We start from the raw sequence: 24,569 nt of genomic DNA, 5'->3' as shown, positions 1-24,569 counted from the left end.
TATCAAAATAGAGTCCAGGACTGAGTAACATTAGCATGAATGTTATCATCGGTAGATGATAACAAATTAATGTGTTACTTTGTCTGCATGTTACGGTTCTGGAATGAAATTCTTAGAGACCTTATGCCTAACGCAAAAGCTAGAAGACAAATTTGAAATCAGGCCTGCATTTTATCTGCCTTTAAATGAGATCTTAGAAAGACTATTCATTTTCTCTGCATTCCCCCATAGTCTATGAAGCCAGACTTTAGGAAAATATGACAAATGAACTATGTTGGGAGTGAAAGTTAGAGACTGTGAAACAAGGTATCAGTTTCTGAGAAAAGGAAATAATAAAACATTGGATAGTTTGGTTTAGCAAAAACAACAAAAGGTCAGAAAGCCCATTACAAGGTGATGTCTCAAATAATTTGTTCCCACGGAGTTTGTGGTCCCATAAAACTTGCCTATAACATAAACTAGATCATCAAGTACTCTGGCCTAGAGAGAAGGCAGTTTTCCATAATTGGCAAGAGTGTTTGAAGGGCAAGCTGTGAGTGTAGTGCTGGGAGATTAGAAGTTGGCATGAAAAGCTGGTGTGTAAAAGAGATAGTGATGTAAAAGAAAGCTACAATTGGGAGATGAATAACACCTTGATGTAGTGATTTCTTATTGCTGGTGTTTGTTTAAAGAAATAGACAAAATGCCATTAAATACCTTGCCAGGGCTTTTGTTGTCATTTTGCTTTGTTGTTGTTGTTTTAGTAACATCTGGAATTTCTTTATAAAGAAAATTGAATGATATATTCTTAGGACAACATATAAACCCAAATTTTCACACACTGTTCCTCCCAAAACCTACATAAAGAGCTCCTTAAGATCTTATTCTGCTTCTAACAAGATGGCAGACTATATCATGAAACACTGTACGCCCAGCCTTCAAATGAAAATGTTAATACACCATTTCAGTGAACTAAAAGTTGATGTGAATCAGTAAACCTCTTGCAATGGAAGGACTGGCCGTTTAGATGAAGGAGGTGCCTGCTGGATCCAGGACCAAGATTATGTGTTTTTACTGAGGTGGTGAAATTCAAAATGTCAAGTATTAAAGGGAAATGCAAGACAAGCTCTAAAATGACCAGTGATGTAGAAACTTAACTCACTAAGTTTATGAAAAAGCACTAAATAAATGAGTCCTAATTTATCATAGTGAATCTTGTAACAGCAGCATTTCCACCATGTTTGACTATGTTCAATACAAACTCAAAATGGCCACACTTGCAAAGCATATTTCTTAATGAATCCAGCTACATCCTATTTATGCAACTTGAACCCATGGGAGAACTATAGACAATTTATATGACAGTTATTTCACAGGTTTTTTTCTTTGGCAGCTAGAAGACTAATCAGTTATTCAAGAACACAACACATTATGCATAATTATTTCATTTCTTTCCCCTTTGCAAAAAAAATCATTCACATATCAGTATAGAACATATAAACAAAGAAATATCCTTGTCAGGATGTCTACAGAAAGTTAAAAGAAAAATCTTACAAACATTGCGAGTAGACATTACTATGTATTGTTTGCTTTGTAATTTAAGGAAAACAATGCCAAAATCAAAAACACAGTGAAGAACTATTTTCATTTATATAAAGTTTTTTTAAAAAAAACTTCAAAAGGAAATTTTACTGTGTGAAGTTTAAATCATATAAAATTTAGATATAAATTTTCATAATATAATTTAACCTGGATCAATCACTAACAGGATTACTTTAGGAAAATTACTAAATTTCTATTAGCTGCAGTTTCTTCATCGATAAGATTTATAAATTAACAATCACACTAATTTTTGTCATACAGTAATAATTAAGCTAAAATGAGATAATGTATAAAATGAAAGTACTTTACAAACAATATAAAATAAAGATATCTGTACTGCTATCAAGAAACAAGACAAAAACAGTTAAGAAAAAATGTTATGTAAAAATTACTTGACAATTTTAGGAAACTTGCTTTCAAAGCATTAGTTGCTATGCCAACATTTTCAGTTTGCACTTGGTCATATGTTTAGTTTAGACCCTTTAATAAAAGTAAAAAATGATACAAAATGCAAATTCATTTCTCTGCCATACCATAGCATGCTCAGAAAATCCTTCCATACCTATTGAAATTAAGAGGATTTAATCTTAACTGACCAAAGGCCATAAATATAAGTTTATAATTGTAGTAAATTGTAAATGTTCCTTAGTTTCTTCATTCCTAGAATAAATTTTTGTTTCTGGAAGACTTTTCAAGCAAAGAAAAGAAAATCAATAACTATACTGAACTATTTTTGTTGGGTTTTCTAGTTTATGTTGTTGTTGTTATTGAGGCTGTTTTGTAAGATTCTGTTTCCTGGGTGCTTTTTTTGTTTTTTGACTCTAGAATAGGGATTGGCTGTTAAATTCCTTGTTTTGCCAAAGCACATAGGCAAAGGAATAAGCAAACTAGGAGCTATGCATTGAGTATAGGTAAATTACTAATGGATTTTAAAAGTTGAACAGTAATACTTACAAAATGACATGCCAAATGTCTATATGGTCTGAAATGGAATGAATAGCATATAATTAAAACTGGGGGCTCTGAAATCAGATACATTAAATTCAAATAAAGGCTTTGACACTTACTGTGTAATCTCTGACAAGCAATTTGCTCTCTAACACTTAATTTCCTTATTGTTACTATGAGGATAACAACAGTGCCTACCTCAAAGAGTTGTGAGGGTTGAAAAAAAAAAAAAGAATCTGAGGAAAGCACTTAGACACCAGATACACAGAAAGCATTTGGTGAGTATTAAATAGTATATGATACAGTTTAGATATTTGTCTCCTACCCATGTCTCATGTTGAAATGTAATCCCCAATGTTGAAGGTAGGGCATGGTGGGAGGTGTTTGGATGATGAGGGCAGATACCTCATGAATGGCTTGGGCCATCCCTTTGGTGATAAGTGAGCTCTCGCACTGAGTTCACAGATTTGGTCATTTTAAAGTGTGTGGCATCTCCCCTCCCACTCTCTCTTGTTCCTACTTTCACCGTGTGAAGTACCTGCTCCCTCTTTTTCTTCCACCATGTGTAGAAACTTCCTGAGGCCTCCTGAGAAGCAGATGCTGCTTTCTGTACAGGCTGCAGAACCAGGAGCCAATTAAACCTATATTCTTTATAATTACTCAATCTCAGGTCTGTCTTTTCTTTTTTTTTTTTTTTTTGACAGAGTCTCACTCTGTCGCCCAGGCTGGAGTGCAGTGGCGCAATCTCGGCTCACTGCAAGCTCTGCCTCCTGGGTTCACGCCATTCTCCTGTCTCAGCCTCCCAAGTAGCTGGGACTACAGGTGCCTGCCACCACGCCAGGCTAATTTTTTGTAATTTTAGTAGAGACAGCGTTTCACAGTGTTAGCCAGGATGGTCTCAATCTCCTGATCTCATGAGCCCCCCGCCTTGGCCTCCCAAAGTGCTGGGATTACAGGCATGAGCCACAGCCCCCGGCCAATCTCAGGTATTTCTTTATAGCAACGCAGTAACGGCCTAATGCAGTATATGTATATAGAAATATAGGATAAAAAGGTGTATTTTTCCACAAAATTTTTGACTTGGGATATCAATTTCAGTTGTAGAAAAATCAACCTGAGATCCCTGTTAAAATCAGTTAAAATGTCAAATCAGTGGATCGGTTCAACTCTCTACTATATTGTTGCTTTTCACTATACACACATATATTTCTGTATATATTTTTTGCGTGTGTATGGAGGTGTGTGTCTGTATAATATACACATACACTATATATACATACATATATACACTATATATACATACATATATACACACATATATACACACACACAACATCACTAGATATAAAATACACATATATGGAACAAATTTATCTTAATGGCAGGAAGGTCATAGCAATGCAGAAATCGGGAATGAAGATTATAGAAGCTGTGCAGTTTTTCAATGACGTCATTTGACTTTTCAATGCTTCCTTAATATGATTTGTGGCCAATGAAAAAGCAATTGTACATTGATTCTAGATACAGCATAATGGCAAAAGAAAATTATTCAAACCGAAGTAAGGTAGCATGTGTATTGCACAATTTAAAGCCATGGTAAACCTTGCTAACTGAGTTGGAGATGAGTAAGAATGCTTATCAGGTCAAGTGAAGGTAGACACTATTGAAAAATCTACTCATTGCTAAATGGCCAATAGTGGTAAGTTTTTAATGAAGAATAATTTTTGGTTTTGAGCTTCTATTTATTTATTGTTTTTCACATTTAATGTCAGTGGAAGAAGAAATGAGCTCTCTAACTTAAATTAGAATATAGAAAACTGCCCAGATGTATTATTCGGTTGGTGCAAAAATATTTGCGGATTTTGTCTTTACTTTTAATTATTGTAATAAATACCAAATTTCATTGTCTTTCTTGCTTTTTTGTTCTTTTTTCTTTTTTTTTTTGAGACGGAGTCTTGCTCTGTCATCCAGGCTGGAGTGCAGAAGTGAGATCTCCACTCACTGCAAGCCCCGCCTCCCGGGCTCACGCCATTCTCCTGACTCAGCCTCCCGAGTAGTGGGGACTACAGTTGCCTGCCACCACGCTCGGCTAATTTTTTGTATTTTTAGTAGAGACGGGGTTTCACCATGTTAGCCAGGATGGTCTCGATCTCCTGACCTCGTGATCCGCCCGCCTCGGCCTCCCAAAGTGCTGGGATTACAGGCAAGAGCCACCGTGCCCGGCCGTCTTTCTTGCTTTTTTAAAAAAAGTGGTGTCAAATGGATGTAGTTTCAGGGTGCAATTCTTGACAGTTTGTTTTGAATTTTTAAGATTTTTAAAAAAAATCTTAAAAAAAGGATAACTCTCAGAAAAAAACACATTAGCTGAATTATTTACAGCAATGGTTAGTTATTACTTATATTGCATTTATCTAAAACATATGCCTATCTTAGAGACTATAGGTTAAGAGTATTTATCAATATCTGCAAAGTCCTTTGAGATATGTTTCACCAAAGTGTAAATTACATCAATGGATGACAAAACAAATGAGAGGGTCTTTAGTGAAGCAAAAACATAAAAGAATTAAAAGCTAAAAGCATTTGAACACATTTTAAATGTTATTGCTTGCATTTCCTGAATTAGTGTTTAGTTTTGAGGCAGTTGGGAGAACTGAGTTTGGAAATATTCATGTATTAATAGTACTCATATTTCTCTTACTATGGCTTAGAGCACTATAAATGTCTGAGATTTTATATACATCAGAAGCAAACACGGCCATATTTTCCCCCTAGAAACAAATCTAGGCATTAATATAATTTTAAAATGGCATCCACTATTCTCATACATTGCTAAATTAGATGACGTGTGTGTGTGTGTGTGTGTGTGTATATGTGTATTTTTTTTAATGAATTGTTGACTTTCAGCTGCTGAGTAATGGCTGCTTCTGCAGCATTTCCACTAAGGATAAATGGAGGTTTTAACTTCTTTGCTAGTTGTTTAAAACTCCTTTACATTTTCACACAACAGCCCATTTTTCATCACTAGGAAAAATATGAAATTTGAACCATGCTACTTTTTACTCACAGTAAATCAGTATGTGCCATAAGAGCAAAAAAGAACGTAATATCACCCACTATCATGGACCTTTCCTTACAGCAAGTCCCAGAAGACATTGCCAAGTTCAGTTGCTATAGCAACAGAGCTTTGGTGCCTCTCTTGCTTGGTTTGTTTCAGAGAGTTGATTTTTACCACACAGGCATAATCCTGAAGAATTTTTATGCTAAGGAAGAAATTACACAGAGTCAATAACAATGTGCGTGACCTTTCTATTGATCTGTGATGATTTAATTTAAAAGTAGTACAAAGGAGGTAACGCCATAACATTTCAAATCCCTTTGCTGACTTCCAATTAAATTATTCATTGTCTTTTCTTTAGGCCCCTCAAGTACTCATATTTCTTAAACTAGAAAAATACCCTTAAGCCACTGGAGCATCAGTATGGAATTTCATATTATTTTATCCAACTGTGAAGTTCTGCTATGAAAATGTCTTGACGTAATACCAGTCTACTTAAAAAATAACTACAATTAGCAAGAGAAGACTCAACAAGACTACACTGGCAATATGGGAGAATTATCTTCTGATTTCTATTGAAAAGATATCAGGACAGATAGCAATATGTCTTATTATAGAATTCTAGTTAATTTTGCCTATTAAGGAGATAGACCACATAAAGAATTTTATACAGTGTCCATCATACAGTAACAAAAATATTATCATACTTTTTATCCTGTCATAATATAGTCAGACAAATATATTATATATCTTTATATTAGGCACTATTGATTATGCAATTGAATGCCCTTTGTATTCTGAATACTTTTAAAGTAAAAATTGTGTAAAAATACTTTACTGTGGTTGAGCATGAAATATATTATAAAAGGTACGGATTATTTATAGAGGAATAGCCTTTTGAATAAGATATTTGCACTTAATGGACATGCCACAGGTGGCAGCTTGGAGTGGAATGTGTTATAGGTTTGGCAAGTCACGGCTTTGACTTTTACTTATTTTACTACTTACTTAAGAACTTCTCTAAGACTTTATTTTTTCACCTGTAATAAAAAGATAAAAACAATTTCCAAGTTGTATGGTTTAGAAAGAATCCTGTGATATAAACATAAAGCAGCTGGTAAAATGCCTGGAACAAATGATCCTTATTAAATTGTAGCTGTCTTTTCTTTAAAGGTTTTCCAGTCATGTCCTTGAAAATCATTTCCAAATGGAATTTGAAGGTAAAAATGAGAACAAATTAAATATTCCTTAATACCTTAAAAATATATGAGTTTTAATTGTGGCAAGATGTGGACAACTTTCAATATAAATTCTACGTTATAAATTATTCCATTTGCTTCAATTGACAATGTCTTTCTCAAACTATGTTTCTATGACCTCCTAGCACAGGAAGATGCTCTGGGGGATAAAAAGGTGGGAGGGAGACTATTTCTACGGTTAAATACATTTGCAAAATGCTGAACAATATATTTCCCTCTAGGAGCTTACAGATCACATTAGTATATTGAATCATCCAAGAAATTCCAGGTAAAGTGATCAATACTGCTTAGTGGTAAAAAGTGTAAATTTAGGAGTTAAGCTGCCAGGGTTTAGTGCCCACTTCCAATGCTTATTACCTTAGAACTTTGAGAAGTTACTCAACCTCAGTGTCTCAGTTTCCCCATCTGTAAAATGGAAATGGCAACAACATTTTCCACACGAGTTTGGGAGGTTATAATGAGCTATATCAAGTGTTCTGATACAGGCTAACAAAGGCAATTATCAGTAAATAAGAGCAATTAAAGAAACCTGTTTCAACTCTTAACCATGTTAACTTTTCTTTACAAATAATATTTTTGAACATCTTCTGGAACTATTATTCTTGGGAACACACTTTGAACAACCCTAAGGTACAATATTAGGGTAGTGATAAATTGCAATTAAGTAAAAAAGTATTCATTACATTAGTGAGCAAACCAAGTAGCACAAAATGTTATCTACCTCACAACATGTGACCCTACTGGCTGCTACTTTGTCAGAAATTTTTATTATCAGAACATTAGAGCAGCTTAGTTAAGTGTAAAGACCTTATCACATAGATGTTCTATTCACTGGGGCTGTCTGCATCCATTTCATAAATTAGCACAGATAAGTTTATCATATTAGGTTATTTTCCTATCACTAAAAACTGAGCCCTAAAGGAATGGAACACCAAATGGTTAAAATTGTAATGATTAGTAGAGAAAAAACTGAGTACGTAGATCACTGATAGGGTCTGCAAAGATAAGGAAAGACAAGGCATATTACCCAGACAGTAGATAAACATTTGCATATTTCCAGGTGCTAATCCTAAACAATATCGATTTCCAAAATGGAGAGAGAAAATAATAAAGGAAGACAGCTTCATCTAATGAAAAATATGCTATAAGTTCACAACAATATGCAAAAATTCTCTGTAGTCTAAATAATACCATGACTCCAAAAAACCTCCCCACCATTTTCCAGAAGATAGGAAGCTCAGCAAAAGGGCGATTCAAATGAGCAGCCTGCTAATTAACCTGACAACTTTCAGAGGGCTTTTAATTTATTCTCAGATTTTTAACTGTATCTGTTTGCTGGTTTATCTTAAAGAGTTCATATTTTTAAAATGATCATCAGAAATTTGCAGAACAGAAAAAAATCACACACTCATAATTCTGTGTCCTTGACAAATAAAAACTATTTTCTATTATTCCCATTTTCTTTGTCTTTATCCTAATCATTTCTACACAGAGCTATTTTATATGTAAATATAATTTAAAAGCCTCTTTTTTTCACTTACAATGACGTCTTAAGCATTTCCTTCCAACAATACATAGAAGTCTTCAAAATGATCATTTTTAGCACCTGACTACTAATATGCTTTCATGATCAGACATGCAAATGATTTTGAATTGTGTTGTTGGTACACTGAATCCCTTCCTATATATTGTTCTAAAGTGATTTTCAAACTTCAGGACACGTATGAAACACCTGGAGGACTTATTAAAACACAGGAGGCTGGGCCCTACCCTCAGAGTTTCTGATTTAGTAAGTCTTGGGGGAGCCCCAAGAATTTGTATTTCTAACAAGTTTCCAAATGATGCTGATGCTGCTAATCTTTGGCCATTTTAAAAATTACTGTTAGAAGAGACTGTGTGCGGTGGCTCATGCCTGTAATCCCAGCACTTTGGGAGGCCAAGGCAGGTGGATCACCTGAGGCCAAGAGTTTGAAGCCAGCCTGGCCAACATGGTGAATTCCTGTCTCTACTTAAAATACAAAAAAAAAAAAATTAAAAATTAAAAATTAGTTGGGTGTGATGGTACACACTATAATCCCAGTTACTTGGGAGGCTGAGTCACAAGAATCGCTTGAACCTGGGAGATGGAGGTTGCAGTGAGCCGCAGCACTGCACTCCAACTTGGAGTACTTAGGTAGAACATAGCCATCAAATTGGAATTGATAAGTCAAATACCACAGACATTATTATTGCATCTAAGACATATTTCTGAAGTCCTTTTTTACAGGCTCATTCGGATTTCAATTGCCAAGTGACTTCTTGATACTTGAAGTCTATGTAGATACCAACTGACTGAATAAACAAATGAACAAGAGAAAATTCTCTCCTCCCTGAAATCAAGACATTAGTCCTGAGATCCACCTATTTACATTTCAAAGATACGTATTATGGTTGAATGGGAATAATCCAAATCTCTGTTAATCCAAATCTCTGTTACTGCAGAAATCAGCAGGTTTTATCATCGCTCTCCAAATTCAAAGTCACTGAAAAATAACTGAAATATTTATATCTCGGAGGAGAGTACATTTGCATCTGCACAATATAGATAAAAATTAGCTGCATTTGATAGTTCAAAAAAACAATGTTGCTCTTTGGAAAGTACTAGGCAAAAATTTGGCTTTGACAAATTATTTTTCATAAGCTAGAAACAAAAAAAATTCCCATTTGGCAATGGATTATTAGGATGTTTTCCTAAATCCTCAGAGGTTTTTCTCTGTACTAAATGATTCTTAACATTTAGGCATGGATTAATCCTCACCTGTAAATGGAGAAATATGAACATAAACAAGCCTGTCTACAAAAGTACATAGATGCCTCTATTAATACATAAGTACACATTAGATAGCCATGTATGGGAAGTATCTATTCATACATTGGTTTCCAGAAACCCACAGACAAGACATATGCTTAGTAAAGATATTCTCTGCAGAAAATATCTTCCCGGTCTTCCTTTGAAATTTGCAGGCATTCTTATTTTTTCATTCATTGTTGTTGTTACTGTATCTGTTTGAATGTATAGGGAAGATATGTTCATATACATACATAATCATAAGTCGACACATAAAGTGATTAGGTGTGGTCAACAAACCTTGTAAGGTGGTTAGCAATGGAATTGTTAACTCTGGCTTAGTTAAGCATCAGTCAAGAGTTAACGGTGTTAGGCACAGGCTTATCAAAAGAATCTTGTACCTATGACTTTCTCTTTTTTATTTTTTATTTTTTGAGACGGAGTTTTGCTCTTGTTGTCCAGGCTGGAGTGCAATGGCATGATCTTGGCTCACCACAACCTCCACCTCCCGGGTTCAAACAATTCTCCTGCCTCAGCCTTGCAAGTAGCTGGAAATACAGGCATGTGCCACCAAGCCCAGCTAATTTTGTATTTTTAATAGAGGTGGGGTTTCTCCATGTTGGTCAGGCTGGTCTCGAACTCCCAACCTCAGGTGATCTGCCCGCCTCGGCCTCCCAAAGTGCTGGGATTACAGGCGTAAGCCACTGTGCCTGGCGTATCTATGACTTCCTAAGGAAGAATTCTTACTGAGTTAGTGTTCTGGTAATTGTTTTATCTTTAAGTAAAGGTAAACAGTCTCATTAGCCTTAAGTGACCCTGAATTGTTCTTTGCATTGGACAGGTTCATTATGACCATATGAATACACTGCTGCTCTCAGGGTGAACAACTAACTAGGGGAAAAATGTTAAGACACAATGTATGTGTCATTGTATGTATACTTTATAGAATAATATACATAAATACTGTCAGTAAATATGACCATATTAGGCAGCCTCAAAAAAAAGTGACAAAGTTTAAAATATGCCCAATGTGAAAGATGCAAATTTAAGAAATGCAAGAACTGCAATGAAGACACTATGAGGCAGTTGTTCACCTAGTATGTGTGAGAATTTGACTATAGGCACTTACTACTTAATCCAGGTGTTCAAGGAAATACAGTTAAAACATTAGCAGTGACAACCATATGATCATTTGAAAACCAATTCAATACCTATGAGATTTTGTGAGTAGTAACTGCCAGTTCCTTACATGCATAAGGAGCAGAATGGCAATCAATTAAATATAGTCCCTACCACAAATGGAAAGTACTAGCATAAGCATATGCACATCAAGGAGACATGTTTAGGTTTTCTAGTTAACACAGAGGAGGAAATAGGGAAAAATATACAATTCAAGGCACATGTGACCTGCCTATGAAATTTTAATTTTTAAGCCTCCACGGATAACCAGACACATAGACAGGAGCCTTTTTTAGAATCATGTTACTCCTTCAGGGTGGAAATGAACTCATGACAAGCCAAAGGATAAGTATTTCAATCAATATATGTTCAAGAATGTTTTCCTTTTTTGACAAATAGTTTTGGTTTGTAATTTAGGCAGTGATAGAAATTTATCTTTGTTAAAAATTAAGTTTTTAAAAAACGTTTCATTTTAAAGGGAAATATTATAAAAATAGTAAAATTGTATGTGGATAGTATAAAAATGAAGAGAATAAATGATTAACGTTCATTAAGACACTATTCTAAAACATGTCATAATAGCATGATGCCATTACTTGCTGGACTAATCAGTGAATAACCACATCACAGTTAACTCTCTTATTGCAGGTTCACCTGAAACATTAGAAGTAAGAAATTGAGTGTGCACAATATGTTCTTATGTATTAGTTGATATTAAATTATTATCCCTAAGAAATTTGATATAATTTTTTCAGTACAGCAAATCTCAATTTCTCTATAAATAATGCATGAATAGATTTAATCAAAAGATAACTATTTCTTGAAAAGAAAAACGGAATATCAAAAAACCTGCCTTATATAGTAAGGACTATAAAAACATGTTATTCACAAATGTGGACATTAAAATCCTTGACAAATGACTAAATTTGCATCTGAAATCACAGATGCAAATAAACATATGTAATATATATTTTTGACTGAAGATATTAGGTTACATTGCAGGAAGAAGTATATAATTTATTAATCATGTGCTTTATTAACACTTTTATTACAAAAAGGAATAACTGTTTAAACAAATGACTCTCTCTGTTCTGATTCTAAGCTCTGGAGCCTAATATTCTAAAGGAGACTGATTATCAATTGAGAAAGGTCAACCCGGTAACATTTAAACACATCTGTGGAGATTCTAGATCACTATTATTTAATGTACTAACGTGACAGCAGGCAGTTTGACTTAACAAAATATGTATGCTATCCTTGCAATAAAGAACAAAAGAACAATAAGCAACTCAGACAACTGCCTTTCCTAGTGAGGCCATCTACGCAGATCTGTCTCATACTCCAATAATAACACATTGTTATAGCCTTTTGATGCTATTCCAAAGCAGAATAGCAATTATTTCCTGGAAATTTAAGAAATATATTAGTAAATGCTAATCTAAAATTAGATTAAAATTCAAAATCATTAACATTATATTTTAAGGCTAAAATTATGATTAAACTTTCTTTTTTAAACTACATGTTGCAGAGCCTTTAAAAAGACCTGTTATACCAATAAGTTTTGGTCAAAAGGAGAAATTAAGAAAACTTTACAAGGGCAAAATTTCAACAGAGTCATTGCAGATTTGAGTATTGTGAGAATACACATTGCTGGTACTAGATGTACGTATTCAAATCATTCTATTCTACAAAACAGCAGGATATTTTTTAACTTTTTCAACTGAGGAAAGAATACAGCTTTTTAAAAAAACATCACAACCTCTGTTCCTTTAGAAATGTAAACCATAAAGCAGAAAATTACTTTTATTTACAACTGCAGATTTCTAGGAATGTATCTCTATTTTTCATTTTCTTTTCTTTTTTTTTTTAAAAAAAAGAATTATTGGTCTTAGTAAAAGCCACAAACTTACTTTGAGAGATTAAATTATCTTGATTCTTAGCAAAACATAACACAAGTGGAAAGCCTTCTTCATCTATTTGATCTCCATGGTGTCTTTGGTGTATATGCGTTTTGGTATATGTACAAAGAGAAAACAGTTGTATTTAGCCTTCAGTAGTACATTATAATGTATGTTACTTTAAAAAAATTCATACCATGTATCTTTAAACGTAAGCACCATATGGAAGTTCCTGCTCTTATCTGTCATATTTCCCCTAACTCAAATTCTGAATCTTCCCATAAAAACAAGATAAGTGAAAAGTAAAACTTTACCCTAATGAAGAGGATCTTTTCTCCCACTCGGTATCTTCCTTGGGAGAGCCGCTCCACACAGAACTTGTTTGGGCATTTGCAAGGAGGATCTTCAGAAATTCGTTTCACCTGAAATAGAAGAGCAGGCACATTCATTTGTCTTAATTAGGTTGCATTTATGCTAAATTGCTCCAAGGACTCCACGGCCCCTGAACCCTTAATGACTTTAAACTTGTTCTTTATCTATGGACATCATGTGAGCATAGGAATATCACATTAAATCATAACCATGTAAAGTTCAGGCCCCAAAGACATCTGAAGTTAAATGACTGCACTAAGGCATAAGCTAGCTAATGACAGTGATGATGCTGGAGGATAATGAGCAGGAAACCAACTGAAATTATAGACTATACATAATCAGCTGGGTTCCTACTTTTGGAGGACTAAAAAGATCATGCACATTTGGGTTGTCAAGGTCGACCTATTAAAAACCAGAATAGAAAGTATGTTAACATAGAGTTTATGTTACTTCAGTATAATTTTAATTATATTAATTTTACCCAGTTTCAAAATAAATTAGAGTGAATTTAACAAGTTGTTTTTTTAAGGAGACTATTGTTTCATCTTATTTTGAACTCTAAGATTTTCTGTAAGAATTAATCTCTCATATACTCAGATTTACCCTGCAACTCACTCCATCTCAGTAATTCCTACCTATCAAACCCTACTTCTTTGACCATGTTTTATAGCTTATGTGTGTTCTATGTAATTGATGCTTGAATATCAGATTTTTATAACTGTTATATCTATTCTCCCACTCTTTTAAAAATACATAATCTAAATGATATGTGCATAAAGCTTATGAATAGTTGTGATTACTAGACGATAATATAATAGTCCACGATTTTAGGAACAATTTTATGTTTATGTTTTCCCTGATGGGGAACCACCCACTCTGTTTGCTCTTCAACTAACCAACCAACCAAACAACCCAAAACAATAATCTCCTGTGTTTTGAGGAAAAGTTTCCATGAAAGAAACAGAAAGCCGTAAATGATGTGCAGTCTGAATTTAGAAGCTAGATAGAACAAATTTAGAAATTGGCCTGGATTTTCCTCACCCGAATTCTTCCACAAAGATGTCATGGGGTCTACATTTATGTCATGAAAGATATGCAATCATTCCTTCAAATAATTCAATTTTTGACTTTAATCAGCCTTCTAAGCAAAAACTGTGCAGAGAGTAAAACATGAACTCAATTGAATGTTAATGTAAAGGAATTAAACAACTTGTTTTTCCTAGAATAAGAAATGTTCCAGAAAGTTTGAAAGCGTAAGACAATAGAAGAATAACCAAAAAAAAGGAAAAAAACCCTGAAATTAAATTTATCTCATAAATTTATCGCATGTACAATTATGACTCAATGAGGATGTATACAAAGAGAACCAACACTATTTTGGGGGGAAAAGAACAAAAGAACCAACTTTAATATATACATTGCCATTAGTCCTTTTTGCCGTCCTTAATTTTGCTGACATATAAACCTATGGCTTTTGGCACTTATTTTTATCATAGCATATTGTATCTCATTTAGTGGTTAACCTTAATGTCTTCTTGCTAGACTGAGTTCCTTTGGAGTTAAGATGGTATTTCATTATATTTTAAAATCATTGATATAAAGCACATCTTAATGGCAAATAAATATTCATTAAATACACATTGACTAAATAGATATACAAGAACATGAATCTATACAGGCCACAGGGGGAAATTAGAGGAACAAAATAATCATGGATTCAAAGAACCTTAGAAATAGCTTTCATCAAAAAATGAGAAAACTACTTAACATTAAGTTAGTGATTAGGGCAATTACTTTGTGTTCCGAGTTTGTTCTGTCATATTATACTTGGTCTATAGATACATTCACCCCAACACTAATAGATTTCTGTTCTAAGAGATTTTTTGAAAGGTTATTTCTGAATGGGACGATGATAATAAAACAAGATATATAAAAGTTGAATAAAGATCACATCATTTCCTTCCAATAATGCAGAACCACATTCTAGGACTGAGGGTAGGGTCACAGGACCAATGAATGTTGTCTATAGTTCCTGTTTTCAGTATTTTTCTATGTGTTTCTCTTTCTATATGTGTTTATAAAATATGTTTAAATATAAATGTGTGTATATACATGTAAAATATGTTTATGCCATTGCTAGAAGTGGTACCATTTTCCTTATCACCACAAATAAGGGCTTCCATGAGGAAAGCAAGGATGAAGAAAGGGAGGGGCATTGGGAGAAGGGGTCGATCATCCAGAAGAAAATCAGAGTGACAGCATCAAGAAAACACATGGCCTGAGGCCTGAACTTTAGGAGGATCATGCTTGGCACAATTTTGCTGCCATGTGGTAATTAACCAAAGAGTAAATTGATGTTCAACTGGTTCCTCCTGTAAAAAATGACAATCACAAGTCTGTATGGAAAGTAATTCCATTTTGCAGTCTTCTTAGACAAAAGACAGAAACTCTTGGTATCAAATGAAATAAAATACAAGAAACATTTTCTCAAGTGGCCTGCCCTTCTCAAATGCCTTTCTAGCTTTGAAAATGGAGTTGATTTTAAAAGTCAAGGGCTGTTTTTGTAGTTGTATGAGAGGTGGAAGCAGAAATGGAAGAAACAAGGCCAGACTGTGGCCAGTGGAAATATATTGTTAAGTAAACAGTGACTGATGACATCTGTGCTTCTTACATTACCTAGGGAAAAGTCAGTCTGGCAGGTGTTCTTTTTTGGCTAGGAACCCAGCCAGTTTTCTGCTGAAATGGGATTTCAAGAGGAGCCTGATTACTCAGAATTATACTATCTCTCATCCCCAGACTGAGGAAGTTGATGGAGAAGAGGAAGAAAGTAAGAATGATTTCTGAGAACTGTATTCAACTCATTGTGTGAGAACTAGCTCGCGAAGAGGAGAACTAAACCTGACTCCACTGTTTTATCACAGCTGAATCACTCTATCAGGACATCTGGAGAATAAATTAATCTGAATGGAAACCACTGTGTTTCTTTCATGATATCTTGATTAAAGAAGGTGATGTATTTTCCACATAAAGGGTCACCTATTTTTTCCCACTATTCCCCTAAGTATCAAACAAAGAAATGTGAAGAAACATTGAAGGTTTCAAAACTGGCAGTTATTGCTGAAACTGTTCACTGGAATATAATATCTTCACACAGATCTGCTTCTTTTGCTTTCTCTCTTTTTTCTTCATTTCTTCTTTTTTTTTTCCCTTCTTTTACTCCTCCTCTTTCTCTTTTTCCTCCTCCTTTTCTCTTTTGGGGTGGCAGATAATAGCTTTCCCAGAGTAAAATTAGCCAATATTATTAACTAAACACAGAAACTCTGCAAGCAATCTCTATTTTATATTTCTATTCTAAAACCCATGTTGGAGTACATCATTTTCAACCCCGAACTGCTATATGTGCCTCACATGCAGTGAAGCAGTTACTATAGGAACAATTTCCTTTTATATTAGATGTATTAATTTCTGATTTAAAACATTAGTGAAGCTGAAATTACTTTTCTCTCTGCTCCACTGTTCCTGAAACAAAACACTTCAGTAAAAAAAAAACCTATCAAACAGAATGCAAATAGTTCAATGCAGTTTTCCCCAGTGTAAAATGAAGGAATAAGAGACTTCTGTGGTCAAATAAGTTTAGAAGATTCCAGGTTAAACAAGATCTTATTATGGAACTCACTAGAGCCTTTGATATGCCAAAGTTTATCACCAGACTCTGGATGAGGACTACAGTCCTAATCTATATATAGTAAGTTGTATTTCTCAAACTAATTTAACCGTGGTGTGTTTGATCAAACATTGATTGAAAAATGCCATTTTAAAGACTTGTGAAACATAATATTCTAGCTGACAAAGTTACAGAAATATCCACATTGTATATTCCTACATTTGATTAAAACTTTGAGCAGATGTTTATGTTCTAAATTCTGGTAAACTTTAAAGAAGTTTTAAAGCTCCTGAGAAATCCATTCCATTGTTCTCAACTGAGAGCATACAATTTGGGAGTAGGGGAGAACCACCATGTATTGACTGACTGGCTTACTATTGTATGGAAAATCTTTATTTCACTCCCTTTTTCTGAAGTCCTTTTCATAGTTTTCCTATCACCTTCTTGCCCTCTCTTCTTTTTCTCCCCATCTCAAGGATTGCCAGATAGGGGACAAGCTAGTGAAGAAAGAAAATCATCCTAGCTACTTCTAGGTTCACAGAAATAGCTTCAAGTGGCAGCATCTCCACCCTCTAAAAATCTACAGTAGAAATGAAAGGTGCATGCATTTCCAGAGCATGTGGCCAACATGGTAAACAGAATAAGGGAGAAGGTTAAACCTTAATTAGCTACATTGATAATTTATCCAAAAAACACAGTACTGGATGTAGATCGATAAAATATGGTCTTTGTCTTTGAGTACAAAGTCTGCACCTTGAGATGAAAGGACATTTACACCCAAAAAGGTAAATGCTTCATTAAATAGATACAAATACTTGGCAGCACCAAGGAATGATTTGCCAGTTATACCTGGAATGAGAGATACCAGAAAAATCTTTATATAGGGGGTAGCGCAACCTGAATTTTAAAAGATGGAAAGGTGTTTAAAAGTAGTGTAACAGGTGAGTAGGCAGAAGTATAGTGAGAAAGCAACAATGGCTTCATCAAAATTCAGGGACTAATGCAGCAGACAAAATAGCCAGAAAACACACAGTAGGCCAGAACATGGAGGGCTATGGACTATATGACATATGAACGAGCTTGGATTTCACCCAAATGTTATAGTGCACCCTATATAATTTTTTTTTTAATTTTTTATTATTATTATACTTTAAGTTTTAGGGTACAGGTGCACATTGTGCAGGTTAGTTACATATGTATACATGTGCCATGCTGGTGTGCTGCACCCACTAACTCGTCATCTAGCATTAGGTATATCTCCCAATGCTATCCCTCCCCCCTCCCCCACCCCACCACAGTCCCCAGAGTGTGATATTCCCCTTCCTGTGTCCATGTGATCTCATTGTTCAGTTCCCATAATCAAATCCAAAGTGCATTTAGTTTTATCCTTCTGGTAGCAGAAATGTTGTAGAGATGCATTTCAAGAATGGAGTGGTCAACAGTGTCAAATACCAGGAAGCAATCTCATAATTTCAGGACTAAAAAAATTCATTTGATCCAGTAATTCATTCAATAGGAGGATGAGAGGGACATTAGCCAGATACTCTTTAGTGGTCTGGAACCCTGACTATAAGGCATTTAAAAAAAATGAATGAAGGTGATAGCTGAAATGAAATGGACTATAAGCAAGTATATTTGCCCCAGGGAAATATATTTATAACATAAAGACTAGAGATACATCTTACCCTAAAGTAAGTCTAATAAAAAAAGTATAATTGACACAGAAGAAAAAATGTTCTCATCAATATATAAACAATAGATCATTATCTACTATAAATATAATGTTACTCAATTTCCTTACAAAATAAAAAGTGAAATCCTATGAAAAGCAAGGTATATGACCAATTCTTCGAAAAAGTTATGTGATTTTAAAATCCTTTTCAGTAGCATTAAATCAAAATGTCTTGCCTGTTCTTCTTTAGTTCCTGAGTGATTGAACACTTACCCAGAAGAAACCAAATTAAACTAGCTAAGATACCTTTAAGAGCTAATATGCTTGCTGCCCTTAACAGAAATGAGGGTTCTTAATCTATCAGACAAACTGTTATATTTCGGCTCATCTAAATCTGCAATATAGTTGATCGTGTCACATGGAGAAAAGCAAAAGTCAGAGAAATCTCTTTTTCTGCATCCTGTAGTGTCCAACCATTTTCCCAGCTCTTTTCTGCTCATATCCTGGAGGAAGAAACTCACAGCTATGGACTACCAGTCCTTTTCAGTTCTGCCTATTTTCACAGCTGGCATTGTGGTTGGTGCTAGTTTCTAAGGACTCTCCCCATGTATGTGAGACATACGTCACTCTAATGCCTCTGGCATTGCCATTTTCTATAAAATTAATAAGCAACTACAACTCCCACAATACAAACTTTGCATAAACAACATCCCAGTCACTCATGATTTATCTCCTTTATTAATTTTTTTTACATTTGCACTTAAAATATATGTGGAGGGCATATGCACACACATACTCAAGCACACTACTTTTCATAACCAATAACTACTTAACAGACAACCAAGGTCACTTGAGAGTTTTAATTCACCATGTTTGCTGTTATACCTAAAAACGGTTTACTGTGATTCTGTTAAAACATTTCCTAACTACCAAAAATTGTGACTCAAGGGCTCTGCTAAGTAGAGCGACCTTGAAGAGTTAGACAAAACTTTGTTGGAATCTAAGCTCCTCTCCTCCCCTCAGCAGGTTACTCAATTTCTATGTTTCCATTTCTCAAGAGGGAACCTGCCTTTCATATATGAGAGCACTTGAAAAACAATGGTAGTCCATTAAAGGCACTTAACTTCTCTATCATATATTTACTTTCCCTTCTTTAACAATCCTCAAGATCTTGTTTTCAGACTTCTCATCTGTGAAAGGGGGAATGGTGATCCAGTGACAAAGAGACTTTCATGTTTTCAAATACAATTTTCAGGGAGTTGACTTATTATTCTAAAGTTTTAGATATTGGTCTGCAGCATTAAATGACACTTTATTTTGAACAACTAGTTCAGTTTTGAATCTCAAAATGAATTGTAGGACTACAAAGTTTTTCATATGGGCTTAAAATAAATTTCAAGAAAATTGATATAGGTAAAGATTAGACTGATACGAGATTGCACAGAATATGTTTTGTAGTGCAAGAAAGACTAACCATTGGTAAGAAGTCTGACTGATTTTACTTACTGCATCATCCAGTAAGTTTCCTGTACTCTTTTTTCCAGAAGACTTTGATGAAGGAGAAGGTGAAGGAGAAGGGGCAGAAAGTGTTTCTTCTTGTTCAATCTCTTTTTCCAGCTTTATCAAACCAGGAGGCTCCACACCGTACCTTTAAAAAGACCCTGGATCATTACATATGCATAACTTATAATGATAAAATTACCATATATTACATGTGATGATGAGCACCATGGGAGTAAATCACTGACTTTTAAAAATAACATTCACTTTTTTTCTGGCATTGAAATGGTAAGCTCTTGAATTAGCATCCTTCTAAGCAGAGGGAAAACATGTATACCTGCTGTGTATGCATACGTGTACACATATGGACACACATAGTATACTAAAAATAAATAAAAACACTCAATGCAATATATTAATGAAACAGCAACATGAATAACCATGTAAATTTGGTCTTCAGCATTCACATTTACCAGGTTTACTGATATTAGTGCTGTAATGAAACTATTTTGAACCTAAGTTTGTTAAAAATAGAAATACAACCAGAGGGTCAGACTCAAGTTTGCAAACAGCAATCCCCAGAAATAAACAACTTTAAATGATTTAGCAGAAAAGAATTAACTTTGAATATATTTCCTATGGGTCCAGAACATTGTACTATGGGTTATACAATGTCATAGGTTATGATCCTAGGAATAGCATAATAAAATCATATATATTGTTTTGGGAAACAACTGAGCATAGAGGAAACAGAGACATAATTTAGAGTAACAATGTATAAAACATGTGTTTTGCAAATTATAAATGCCAGAAAAGTTCAAAGGGAGAGACATAGTTACTATCTCCTGTAATCATATATTTCTTTAGCTAAATATAAAATTAGCTTTGGTTTCCTAGGTACATATCAACTGTACCTAGGTGGGGGAGGCCAATAATAATTCTAGAATTTGAGAGTTGTGAAGGGTTTTGGGGATCATCAATTTATACCCTCTCACTTTTACAGATAATAGAGATCTAGAGAAAATATATAACTAGCAAGGAGCAGGATAAAGACTTAAATGCAGTTTCTCTGACTTTAATCAGGTGACTGGGTGTTAAAAAGGAGGGGAAAAGTCACTTGGAGATTTAAAAACATGTTTTTTTAATCTACTATTATCTACTTTTTTATCTATTTTTAAAAAATATACAAAGTAAATAATCTATAGGTAGAGAATATGTTGACAATGTTTTAGTACTTCTTATTGAACAGTATATGAAAACATCATTAGATTTAACCTTAAGTAATTGTCCTATTCTAACTGCTTATTATTTTAACTGATATCATTACACATATGTTCAGTACATACTCCGAGGGGAAAGCGATTTCCCTATTCTTGATGTTTTGTTTTTGCAGTGGATGCTCAAGTAGTTTTATTCCTGGCTTTTCTGCTTCATTACCCATCCACTACAAGATAAAGGGATTTATAAAATTAGTAAATTTGTGAATAAACTGAGCATGCTTTACTTAGTTTACCCTACTTCTGGGGAAGAAGCTGTCCACCGGGAGCCCTCCACATGGACCCCCCACTTTGCTTGTGACTAGATAGTTGGCCTAATTCTGGAGCTCTGTTAAAGACACCAAGCATGTCTATTGGCTTGGATCTTTTTAGCTGTAAAGGTGACATGCAAGTCTTTTATTTTCTATTTTTTTCAGAATTCAGATAGTAAAGAGGGGTGCTATGTGTTAGGAGCCCTTTGAGAGATGGAAAATTTAAACGAAACAGTCTAGTGAGCCCAATTCTACTGAACAATTACTGCTTTTAGAACAGCCTCTAGTTCACAGATTAATGTTTACTTACATAGATATCACTTGCTAAAAGACTGTAGGCACCATTGAACATATTTCTAATCTTTTGTACATAGGTACCAGTTTATGGGACAGGACAATGGTGGAAACTGCTAGACTGCAAACATAGTGGTAGAGATCATTGTCTGTCTCCTTCCAAGAATCACAAGCATCTCACATAAGATCTTGGCACAGGGCAATTACCTAACAGCTACCATTTAAATGTAAAAAAATTCTCTATTCTCATATAAAAATAAGGTTCTTAATATAAATTCAGTCTTATGGTTTTGAATCCCTAACTGCATATAAGGCTTTAATAAAGCATCTAAGTATTAAATGTACAAAAATGCTTGACCAAGTTAATCTAGAAGACTTCAACCTTGTCCAAAACTAGAACACATTTTTTTTAGTTTTCTAGTAATCATTGATTATGCTGAGTTCTAGACAGCTTCTGGTTACCTTGCTCTTGACAAGTACCAACAATACTCACATTAAGATTTGTTTCTCATTCTTCTCTGAGTTATTTTGAACTAACTGTTCCATTGACCTACTTAATTTTTTTATTTTTTAAATAATTTCAACTTGTATTTTAGATTCAGGGGTACATGTGCAGAATTGTTACATGGGTATATTGCATAATGTTGAGGTTTGGGGTACAAATGATCCCATTACCCAGGTAGTGATCATAGTACCAAATTAGTTTTTGTTTAGCCTTTCCTCCCTCCCTTGCTCTCCACTCTAGAGTTCCCAGTGTCTTTTGTTCCCATCTTTATGTCCATGAGTACCCAGTGTTTAGCTCTCATGTATAAGTGAGGACATGCAGTATTGGGTTTTCTGTTTCTGTGTTAATTTGCTTAAGATAATGGCCTTCAGCTGCCTCTATGGTGCTGCAAATGACATGATTTCATTCTTTTCTATGACTGCATAGTATTCTATGTCTTACATTTTCTTTATCCAATCCACCATTGATGGGCAATTAGATTGATTCCACATCTTTGCTATTGTGAACGGTGCTGCTATGAACACATGAGTGCATGTGTCTTTTTGGTAGAATGATTTATTTTCCTTTGGGTATATACCTAGTAACGCGATTGATGGGTTGAATAGTGGTTCTCAGCTCTTCACAAAACCTCCAAACTGCTTTCCTCAGTGGCTGAACTAATTCACATTCCCACCAACAGTGTACAAGTCTTCCCTTGTCTCAGCAGCTTCACCAGTAACTGATGGGTTTTTTGTTTGTTTGTTTGTTTGTTTGTTTGTTTTTGAGACACGATCTTGCTCTGTCACCCAGGCTGATGTGCAGTGGTGTGATCATGGCTCACTGCAGCCTTGACCTCCTGGGCTCAAGTGATCCTCCAACCTCAGCACCCTGAGTAGCTGGGACTACAGGCAGATGCCACCATGCCTGGCTAAATTTTTTTTGTGTTTTTTTTTTGTAAAGGTGGAGTTTTTGTAATTTTTTATAGAGGTGGAGCTCGTCTCAAATTGGGGTCCAGTGATCTGTCTGCCTTGGCCTACCAAAGTGCTGGCATTACAGGTGTCAGCCATTGTGCCTGGCTTCATTGTGGTTTTGATTCACATTTCTCTGATGATTAGTGATACTGAGAACATTTTTGTATGTTTTGGGGCCACTTGTATGTTTTTTTAAGTGTCTGTTCATGTCTTTTGCCCAAATTTTAATGATGTTATTTGGCTTTGCTTATTGAATTGTTTAAGTTTCTTATGGATTCTGGATATTAGACCTTTGTCAGGTGTGTAGTTTGTGAATATTTTCTCCCATTCTGTAGGTTGCTTCTTACTCCATTGAATTTATTTTGTCGTGCAGAAGCTCTTTAGTTTAATTAGGTCCCACTTGTCAATTTTTGTTTTCGTTGCAATTGCTTTTGCAGATTTACTCTAGTATTTAGGAATCCTAGTATTTCCTAGGATTTTTTCTAGAATTCTTATAGTTTGAAGTCTTACATTTAAACCTTTAATGTATCTTGAGCTAATTTTTGTATATAGTGATTGGTATGGATCCAGTTTCATTCTTCTGCTTATGGATACTCATTATCCCAGCACCATTTATTGAATAAGAGAGTCCTTTCTCCATTGCTTATTTTTGGTAATGTTGTCAAAGATCAGATGGCTGTAGGTAGGCAGCTTTGGTTCTGGATTCTATATTCTGTTTCATTGTTCTGTCTGTTTTTGTACCAGTACCATGCTGTTTTGGTTACTGTAGCCTTAGGGTATAGCTTGAAGTCAGGTAATGTGATGTTTCTGGCTTGTTCTTTTTGCTTAGAATTGCTTTTGCTATTTGGGCTTTTTTCTTTTTTCTTTTTTTGGTTCCAAATGAATTTTAGAATACTTTTTCCTACTTCCATAACAAATGACAGCTGCAGTTTGATAGAAATGGTGTGGAATTTATAGATTGCTTTGGGCAGTATGGCCGTTTTAATGATATTGGTTCTTCCTTTGTTTGTGTCATCTATTATTTCTTTCAGCAGTGTTTTGTGGTTCTTCTTGTAGAGATCTTTCACTTCTCTAGTTAGATGTATTCCTAGGTGTTTTATTTTACTTTTTTGTAGGGAGATAATTTGACTTCTTCTTTTCCTATTTGGATGCATTTTATGTCTTTCTTTTGCCTGATCGCTCTGGCTAGAATTTCCAGTACCACGTTGAATAGGAGTGAAGAGAGTAGGCATCCTTGCCTCATTCCCCTTCTTAAGGGAAATGCTTCCAGTTTTTGCCCAGCTTTTGCTTCAATATGATGTTGGCTGTGGTTTTGTCATAGATGGTTCTTATTCTTT

At 34.7% G+C, this 24,569-nt stretch overlaps 1 protein-coding gene across 6 annotated transcripts in view; it reads right to left on the bottom strand.

Annotated features, from left to right (window-relative positions):
* The window catches only part of GAS2 (growth arrest specific 2), a 184,457-nt gene that overhangs the window by 43,818 nt on the left and 116,070 nt on the right, over nt 1–24,569 (bottom strand). For all 6 annotated transcript variants that reach the window (XM_055094243.2, XM_008955903.5, XM_055094245.3 and 3 more), the window contains 2 exons: nt 19,962–20,103; nt 13,062–13,169 (listed from right to left, as the gene is read on the bottom strand). In XM_055094243.2, the coding sequence (XP_054950218.1) occupies nt 13,062–13,169; nt 19,962–20,103 (250 nt within the window). The remainder of the gene's footprint in view (nt 1–13,061; nt 13,170–19,961; nt 20,104–24,569) is intronic.

The sequence above is a fragment of the Pan paniscus genome, chromosome 9 (assembly GCF_029289425.2).
Source record: "Pan paniscus chromosome 9, NHGRI_mPanPan1-v2.0_pri, whole genome shotgun sequence".
Classification (NCBI taxonomy): domain Eukaryota; kingdom Metazoa; phylum Chordata; class Mammalia; order Primates; family Hominidae; genus Pan; species Pan paniscus.
This window is presented reverse-complemented; position numbering and strand designations above follow the sequence as displayed.